The 10,000-nt window shown below is 46.7% G+C and overlaps 1 protein-coding gene across 3 annotated transcripts in view; it reads right to left on the reverse strand.

Annotated features, from left to right (window-relative positions):
• DHRSX (dehydrogenase/reductase X-linked) overlaps positions 1 to 10,000 on the reverse strand; it is a 136,280-nt gene that overhangs the window by 108,179 nt on the left and 18,101 nt on the right. For all 3 annotated transcript variants that reach the window (XR_011536002.1, XR_011536001.1, XM_070604885.1), the window contains exon 2: positions 3,381 to 3,488. Coding sequence is in view for 1 of the 3 variants with exons in the window: in XM_070604885.1 (XP_070460986.1) it covers positions 3,381 to 3,488 (108 nt within the window). In the remaining 2 variants the exon portion in view is untranslated. The remainder of the gene's footprint in view (positions 1 to 3,380; positions 3,489 to 10,000) is intronic.

The raw sequence follows: 10,000 nt of genomic DNA on the forward strand, positions 1-10,000 counted from the left end.
AACTTGACTAGACCTCACCATGACCTACCAGACTACACATCATCTGACCTACCGAACTAGAGCTGATCATGACCTAGTAGACATCATCATGACCTACCCAACAAGACTTCACGATGACTACACCCAACTAGAGCTCACCATGACCTACCAAACTAGATCTCATCTGAATCTACCCGACTAAACATCATCATGACCTAAGTCAACTAGACCTCACTATGACCTAACCCATCGAGACCTCAACATGACTTACGAAATTACACCTCATCATCAGCAATCTCACCAGAACTCATCATGACCTATGCAACTAGACCTCATCAGCACCTAACCAACTAGACCTCATCATGACCTACGAGACATCATCTAACCTACCCAACTAGACTTCATTCTGACCAAACTAAACTAGATCTCACCATGACCTAAACCATCTAGACTTCATCATGACCTACCCAAGTAGATATCATCATGCCCTATCCATTAGGGTTCATCATGACCTACCCAACTGGACTTCATTGTGACCTTCCTAACTAGACCACATCATGAACTACCCAACTAGACTTGATCATGACCTACTCAAGTAGATTTCACAATGACCTAACTCAACTAGACCCGACCATGACGTACCCCATCGAGACCTGATCACGACCTAGCAAAATAGACTTGATGATGTCCCAACTCAACTACACTGGACCATAACCTAATCCACCTAGACCTCATCATGACCAACCCAACTACACCTCATCAAGACCTACCCAATTAGATATCATGCCCTACCCAACTAGACTTCATCATGACCTACACAACTGGACTTCATCATGCTCTACCTAACTAGGTCTCATAATGACCTACCGAAATAGACTTCATCATGACGAAACTGAACTACACTTCACCATGATCTAACCCATCTAGACCTCATCACGACCTAACACACTAGACATCATCATGACCAACCCAACTAGGCTTCATCATGACCTAAATCACCTAGATCTCACCATGACCTAACCCACGTAGACCTCCTCAGGACCTACCCAACTAGATCTCATCATAACCTACCCAACTAGACCTCACCATGACCACATAACTAAACTTCCTCATGACCTACCCAACTAGAGCTCATCATGACTTCAACTATCTAGACGTCATCATAACCTAAAACACGACACTGAGGCAAAAAGAGAAATGGGACTTTTCTTTGTATCCCAACGTTGCCTAGTTTTGCCACTAATTAAGAAGATGAAGAAGATCACTCGGCTGGAGGAGTCGCAGGTGCAGAAATAAGCACTACTAGATGCCAACCCTCCCCCTTTGCTCAGACTGGGAGGTGTCTCCCCATCCTGCTCCCCCAGCATCTTTCCACTGCTACCTCAGGTCCAGCAGGCCCTCCGAGGAGACCTATCGCTCTTCCTATTTGAGAGCCGACATATCTTTGATCAAGTCATCCCAAATATTGGCAGAAATGCAAGTCATGGAAAACCGTGAAAAGTTTATTATGCCTTTTGTGCCACAACAGAGGCCCAACCCAACATGGAAAATCCAAATCGGGGGTTGGAAGCCATCACCATCTCCAAGTTTCCCAGGTAACTCTCAGAGTTAGCTCAAGTAGATTTCCCCGCCCCCACCGCTCCCATGCCCTATCTCCTTGATTTGCTCATGAAGGTGCTAGAGTTGATAGGAAGCTCCAGAAATATGCCCTCAGGTGTGTTGCCCTCTCCCACAGGACCTCCCTGTCTGCAACCAACCCATCTTCATCCAGGGGGAGTTAAGGGCACTGATAACGTCGGTAATTTTAGGAGTTGTCAAAAACTTTTAACATTTCCACATCTATGAAGAAAGTGGACTTAGACACATTCCTGAAGCAAAGAACACTTGGATGGGGAAAAAGAACAATGAAGCAGACTCAGAAGTGATCTACTACTCCGAAAACTCCCAAAAACATGGGCGCCATTCTACAGACCCCGTCATTCATGAGAGAAAGATGCCCATTTGAGGAAAGGAATCACTGTAAGAAACCACACTCTTTCAAAAAAGAATAAAACCATGATTCAAATTTAAGAAGAGGAGCCCGATTTGGTTATTGGACTGAGCGAAGAGCTGGGTGCACCCATGTGAGCCACAGCCCTCTGAGGAGAGCAGAAGGCCACACTGGCCAAAACTGGGGTTCCCTGTCTGGGTCAAGACACCCCTGGGGAGGTTCCACATGGAACCCAGAGGGTCGGTGAGTTTTCATGGGGAGGAGTTGACAACATCGTTGTGGTTGACCGCCAATGGAATGGATAAGACACTGAGGTAAGAGCAGGATCTATGGCTCGGCCACCCACAGAAACCACAGATCTGTTCATACCAGGGTTGAGTTGTCGAAGATGACCCAAAATAGAGTTGATGCTCATGGTAGCTCCAAATCGTAGAAGTTACTCAACTCACCAGAAGGCCATACTCCTTGTGGTCTAAAGATTGAATGTATACGATTACGTGGCAAGTTTGTGTTTTTCTTACATATTTTTCCATCTGCATTTTGATATAATTGGTTTATAATATTATGGACTTTAGTTGGCATTTTTAGGTGTCACCCGATGCCAAGGAGCCCACAAACCAGAAAAGAGGAAATCCAGGTGTGGACCGAGCTCGTCGGGACGCTGGAAGGAGTGAGATGCACTTGTGTTAAAAACCCCAGCCCCAAGTGTCGTGTCTGATCCGTAATCTCCTTCAATAAATGATGGCGCACAAAACAAGGAGGAAAAATGGGAGAAAGATATGAATCGATCATGAATAAATGAATGCCCTTGGGTAATGTTCTAGAAAGTCTTACGTGGAAGTAATCTTGACATCTAAATCGATACCTGTAGTATGCTTTTTATAAAAACAGACATCATAAAAGTTATTAATTAAATGCAGGTGGTGTCAATAGTGGGCATAGCAAACATTAAGTTGTTGTTTTCCCCCAAAGCCAATCTCCACGTCATTTTTGCCAGCTGAGTGAAACTTCCGCGCCAGGTAAGCAATTGGCTGGGAAGATTTTGAACGGTCCCCTCTTCCCCAGCTTCTCATTTTCCAAGAGAAGTTAGGGACCAAGACAAGTGATTAAAGAGATTTTCAAAAAGAAGAACGGAAAATACAGAGTCCACAGGGTACAGCGGTGGAAGAAGCTTCTATTTTAAAAACCTGTTTAGATTCTAGCATGGGCTGAATGATGTCTCCCTAAAATTCACAGGTTGGAGTCCTGACCCCCAGGACCTCAGGATGGGGCTGTGTGTGGAGATGGGTCTTTGGGGAGGTGACGGAGGTCAAATGAGGTCACGAGGGCGGGTCCTGATGCAACAGGACTGGGGTCCTGACGAGAAGAGGAGATGAGGACACAGACAAAGCAGAAGTGGAAAAACCATCACCTATGATAACGTGCATGCCCAGCCTCGCCAGATACTTGGCCGTCGAATAGCCAATTCCGTCGGTCCCTCCGGTCACTATAGCCACACGGTCAGGTTGTGGGGAGAAAACTGCGGAAGAAGAAGAAGAAGAAAACACACGAAGGTCAGTTTTCAGAGCAGAATACACGTTTGTAAGAACGGAGTCGTAAGAGAGCGTGTGATACCAATGGGAGTCGCGGTTCAGTATTCGCGGTTCAGTATTCGCGGTTGGGTTCCTCTTGGATTCCTGTAGGCTCGGGATGTGGGACTGTGGCACGGTGGGTGAGCCCTGAGTCATTAGGGCCCGGTCAAGATACCTAATAAACTCCTGCCCATCTCCAGCGGCGGCCTTTGCAGGAATATGCTGCCAAGATGATTTGCAGGCAGGTCCAAACGACCCACACCATGGACAGCTGTGGATGTGACTCTCGGGCAGCGCTGGGCAGAATGCATTTCTCAGGTTGTGTTGCAAACATAAGATTTATTATTATTCAGGTACGACGAGGCCAAGAGACCCGGAGATGACCGCCGTTGAACGGTGAGTCTGTTCCTCAGAGCTCCCAAGAGATGGGGGCCTGCCACGGCATGCAGGGCCACACGGGGACCCACCAGAGTAGGTCGGGAGGCAGAGGGAGTGGGGAAAAGCAGACAAGAGATTTTATTGGGCTTTGCACAGGAAGGAATGGGGAAGGCAGGGTGAGCGGGCTTGGGATGGGTTAGTGTGAATAATTTCAGCAGGTTCTGGAGCGTAGGGGCTGTCCCTAGTTCTCTGGTCCTGATCCCCGGAAATTAGGGCAGGGGGATGGTGACGCAGAGCACAAGAGCCCCGTGGAGGAGCAGGGTGGGGTGTGGGGTCTGGATTGGTGACTTTGCATTTTAAAGGCATGCTCCTGGGTGAGTTGCTTGCTATCTGTAGGAACCAGCTACCCTCGGGAGCTTTAAGAAACGATAAAGGTGGCAAAGGTGGACTTTTTTTTAATAAAACGGTGTTGAGATACCTAAATAGATCTATGGAAAAACATAAAACGACACCCATACCTCCCAGCACCCCTCAAAATAAAGGGAAAGAAGTTAAACAGCGAAAATATTAGAGGAAAGCAGGAACAAATTTATTCTTAACCTCAGAGTAACAAACGCCTTCCTAATTTTAAGTCGAAATTGAGAATAAGTAGATAAATTTCACCACTAAAGAACGTTTTACAAGGCAAAACAGGAAACCACAAGCAAAGTCAAAAATAAATGATGAACGAGGAGAAAATCTGCAACTGTTATCAAAGGGCTATTTTCCTAATATGTAAAGAGTTCTTAAAAATCAAGAAAAAAAACGAACCCCCTAGAGAGAAAGTTGGCCAAAATAACTGCTTGTATAAAAATACACCCAAGTGGCCAGGGGCCGGGTTGGATGCACTTGTTAGAAAATCCTTCCAATAAGTGAGGACAACACACGCCTCCTTTCAATCGGCACCCACCACCGCAGTCAGGCATTCTGGTTCATCAAACGAAAAAAGAACCGTAGAAAGGAAAACCCTGACAAGGATGCTGAGACACCCACAGTTCCCCAGAGGCTCCGAGGACACTCCCGCCCCGGTCCTGAGATCCATGTTTCCCAGCACAGCGTCCATCAGAAAGAGCGTGTCCATCCCCTGGGACAACACCATAAGGACCCCAAATGATTCCGTCAGGCTCCCCACAAAGTTTCCAGACACCGAGGCTTGATTCTGTTCAAAGGGATTCCCACCCTCCTTTGGGTTTGGTTCCTGGGAAGACGCACAGCATTCACGACAACACTGTTCCCTTAGGGTATTGAGGTCGTGTGGAAGCATTCCAAGATGGCGCCCCAGGGAAGGAGAAGATCCAGTTCAGTCTTCCACTTACAGACGAGAGACGGGGAGGACCCAAAGTCCAAGAGCGAGGGGAGGAGCGTGGGTGTCCCAACGGGGTGACCGAGGCCCCCACTTCCCAATGGGCTTCTGCACAGTGCGCATCACAGCTTCACGTCTCATCCTCTGGGCATCCACTGTCCCTCCTGGAAAGGCAGGGGGACCTGTTCGGAATGCATCGTAAGCGCTGTGCAGCGCCGACTGTATACCATGAGGCCAGATGCGCCCTCAAGTCTCTACCTGGAGGGACCATCCTACAGCTCCCAGGATTACCAAGAAGAAGATGAGCCGTGCTGATGGTTCCCCTCAAGGCAGGGCGAAGGGGTAAAACCTAACAGTTAAAACATCACAGACTAGGGGCCGGCCCCACAGCCGAGAGGTTAAGTTCGCACGCTCTGCTTCGGCAGCCCAGGGTTCACTGGTTCGGATCCTGGGCCCAGACCTACACATCAGTCATCAAGCCATGCTGTGGCATCGTCCCACATCAAAGACCTAGAATGTCCCAGAATTAGGATACACAACTGTGCGCTGGGGCTCTGGGGAGGACAGAAGCAAAAAGAGGGAGATTAGGAACAGATGTTTGCTCAGGACCAATCTTCCTCACCAAAACTCAAAAAAAAAAAAAAAAAGCTAAGATGAAATCTAATATGGAGAGATCGCCTAATAATCCATCTTGAAAGGAATAAAATGTTTAAAAAATAAAATAAAATAGATAATAATAATAGGCTAGAAGAGAGGTCCCTAGACTTTGTCGGTTGACAGCACACTCACTGCCCAGGAATTTTTTCACAGCCCTGCTAAGAGTGAAAATAAAGTAAAATATATATATGTGTGTAACAAATATATTATAAAATATAATATGTAATAAAATGTATTTATGCAAATATAAATGAAATACATATTTCTACTTAAATATTTGATTTAAATGTAATAAATATTTATATTATAAATACACTTAAATATTTATAAACATATTTTATTTTACATATGTAAAAAATATATTTATATATTTGAAACGCTAAATATTTTATACATTTATTTCAATATGTGAAAATAAATAAAATAAATGTAACGCATTATTTAATAAAATGAGTAATATAAAAATAAATACTTTTATTTTAATACAAATATATAAAATGTGTAATATATTTAAATATTAAGTATCTAACATGTGTAAATAAATGCTAGAAGTAAACATAAAAAAATTGATACCAGAGCTAAAGAATTCTTTCCACAGCTCATTAGCAGACTCACCCCAATTGAGGCAAAAAAAAAAAAACAAGGAAAGTTTAGGTCAATAGAAATTACTCTAGGGGCCGGCCCAGTGGCACAGCAGGGTTCACCGGTTCAGATCTTGGGTGCGGACATGGCACCACTTGTCAAGCCATGCTGTGGTGGGCGTCCCACGTATAAAGTAGAGGAAGATGGGCACGGATGTTAGCTCAGGGCCAGTCTTCCTCAGCAAAAAGAAGAGGATTGGCAGCAGTTAGTTCAGAGCCAATCTTCCTCAAAAAAAAAGAAAATTAGCTAAAATACAAGAGAATTTTGTGTATGTATGTGAGGAAGACCGGCCCTGAGCTCACATCTGTTGCCAATCCTCCTCTTTTCACTTGAGGAAGACTGGCCCTGAGCTCACATCTGTGCCCACCTTCCTTTATTTTATGTGGGACGCCACCACAGCGTGGCTTGACGAGCGGTGCTAAGTCCACACCCGGGATCCGAACCTGCCGACCCCGGACCACCAAAGCCTAACGTGTGAACTTAACCACTACGCCACCTGGCTGGCCGCTAAAGAGACTATTTTTTTAAAAAAAAAAGGGGGAAAAAATAAAAGCAGAGCTTCCAAGAGCAGACAGTATGGAGTGGTCCAGGATGCACAGCACGGGCCTCCCAGCAGGAGGAGAGAGGCGGGGCGTCTTTTAAGAGCTGGTGGCGGAAAACTCCGCAGTGGGAGTGAGGACACGAGAACCACGAGCCAGAAGTAATATTCCAAAGGAGCTCACGGATTCCTGAGACGGGATGGGCGGCTGTGCGTTTGGTGACAGTGGGGACGCGTTCCGACAAGCGCGTCCTTAGGGGATGGCATTTCTTTTTTTTTTCTTTTGAGGAAGATTAGCTCTGAACACCACAGTCCACTTACACAGACCTGGATGGAACAGCCGACGACACACCTAGGCTGTCTGCCACTGATGTACGGGACCACCACTGTCTACACGGCCTGTCGTGGACCGAAACGCCACGATGCAGCACGTGACTGGACCTTATGACGGTGAATGCGCACTGCCTGCTCCCAGGATGTCTCTCATTTCACGCCTATGCAGACGGGGTCCACACCACTGCAGAGAAACCCCCCCGGGACGCCCCAGGACAACCGGACGCTCGCACGCTCAATTCATCTCCCTTTCTTCCTAGGAGGCGAGTTGGACACGGGCCCTAGAACTCAACCACCATGAGATTTAAAAAAAAAAAAAGAAAAAAAAACCCGATCGAAAAATGGGCAGAGGAGAGGAACAGATGTTTTTCTCCAAAGAAGATAGACAGATGGCCGACCGGCCCGTGAAAAGATGTTCAACGCGACTAATTATCAGGGGAAACGCAAATCAAAACCACAAGGAGGTATCACTTAACACCCATTAGAACGGCGATAATCACCCAGATAGAAAATAGCAAATGTTGGAGAGAAGGGAACCCGCATCCACTGCCGGTGGGAACGCAAACGGGTGCAGCCACTGTGCAAAACAGCAGGGAGATTCCTCAAAAATCTCAAAATAGTAATCCGATCCGGCTATGCCATTTCTGGATATTGACACAAAGAACATGAAAACACTAATTTGAAAAGATGTTTGCACCCCTCTGTGCACGGCAGCATTATTCACCACAGCCGAGACGTGGAAGCAACCCAAGTGCCCATTGACTGAAGATTGGATAAAGAAGATGTGGTATATATATAAAAGGAATACTACTCAGCCAGAAAAAAGACAAAATTGTCCCCTTCACAACACGGATGGACCTGGAGGGTACGACGTTAAGTGAAATAAGCCAGACGGAGAAAGACCAACGTCACATGATTCCACTCATCTGTGGAAGCTAAACAGACACATGGACCCAAGAGAACAGATGGGTGGTGACCAGGCGGAGGGCGGGCAAAAGGGAGAAAGGGGCACGGGCCTGTGGTGATGGATAAAAACCAGGCTATTGGTGGTGAGCGTGATGCCGTCTACACAGAAACTGACAGATGATGCACAGCTGAAATTACACCATGTTATAAACCATTATGACCTCAATAAAATAATTAAAAAAAAAATTAACTGGCACAAAGGATAAAAGGTCTCGTGCAACAAAAAACCCCAACTAGGTGCCGATGGCCGTCCCGTGGAGCTGGGACCCGGATGAAAGGGAGGGAAGTCCTCTGTGAGCTGAGCAATCGCCTCCAGCAAGCTGGAGAGAAGGGAGCCGGGATCTCGGGCCGGACAGATGCCAAACCAAGATGGTGCAACGGCGCGATGACTGCTCTTCCTGCAGCCGGAGGATGTCACATCCGCCTCGGGCCGGCGTCTCCACAACGGGACCAAGTCGTGCAGATGGCAGACAAGGCACGGACCCCATGACGGATGGCAGGGGGAGGTGGCCAGTGGGCCCCACTCCACCAGATGAGCGTGCGTCTTGTGGGCCACCGCCAAGAGCCATGACAAGTCCCCCCAAAGCAAGAGAGACAAGAGGTGCACAGGCCACCGGGCAGAGGACGCCTCCAACGACCAGGGCGGGCTGCGTCTCCCCTTCTGCGCGACACGGTTGATGATGAAGAATAGACATCCTGTGTGATTCCAGCTCTAGGATGTCCCGGAAAAGGCAAAAGTGTGGGGACAGGAAAGAGATCCATGGGTGTCAGCAGTTGGGGAAGGAGCAGGCACGGCACAGGATATTTTAGGGCCGTGAAACTATCTTGTAGGATAGCGTAATGGGGGACACAGGGCATCAAGCGTTTGTCCAAACCCGTAGAATGGGCAACACCAAGAGTGAACCCTCGTGGCAACGATGGGCTCTCAATGACGACGATGACGTGTCAGTGTAGGTTCATCCACTGCAACAAACGTCCCCGCCGGTGGGGAGGCTGATGGTGGGGGAGGCCGTGCCTGGGTGGGGGACGGGCTTATGGGAACTCTCCGTGAGAGAGATATACCTCTCTGTATTAGTCAGGGGTCTCCAGAGAAACAGAGCCCATAGGATCTAAATAAATACCTAGATAGACCCACAGGCAGATATCTAGACAGATAGCTAGGTAGGTAGGTAGACAGATGATAGATAAATGACTGATAGATGACAGAGAGAGAGATGGATGGAGAGATGATGATCGATGATTGGTAGATGATAGATAGAGGATTGATAGATTGATAGATGACTGATATAGATGATACATAGATTATGGATAGATGATCGATAGATGATTGGTATACTATAGATACATGATTGATAGATGATAAACGATTGATTGATAGACGATAAATACATGATAGATGATTGATTGATAGATGATAGATACATGGTAGACGATTGATTGATAGACGATAGATACATGATAGACGATTGACTGATAGATGATAGGTAGATGATAGATAGATGATAGATACATATTGATACATGATTGATTGATAGATGATTGACAGATAGATGATAGATGGATAGATGGATGGATAGACAGACATCCTATTGGTTCCGTTTCTC

The sequence above is a fragment of the Equus przewalskii genome, chromosome X (assembly GCF_037783145.1).
Source record: "Equus przewalskii isolate Varuska chromosome X, EquPr2, whole genome shotgun sequence".
NCBI classification, from domain to species: Eukaryota; Metazoa; Chordata; class Mammalia; order Perissodactyla; family Equidae; genus Equus; species Equus przewalskii.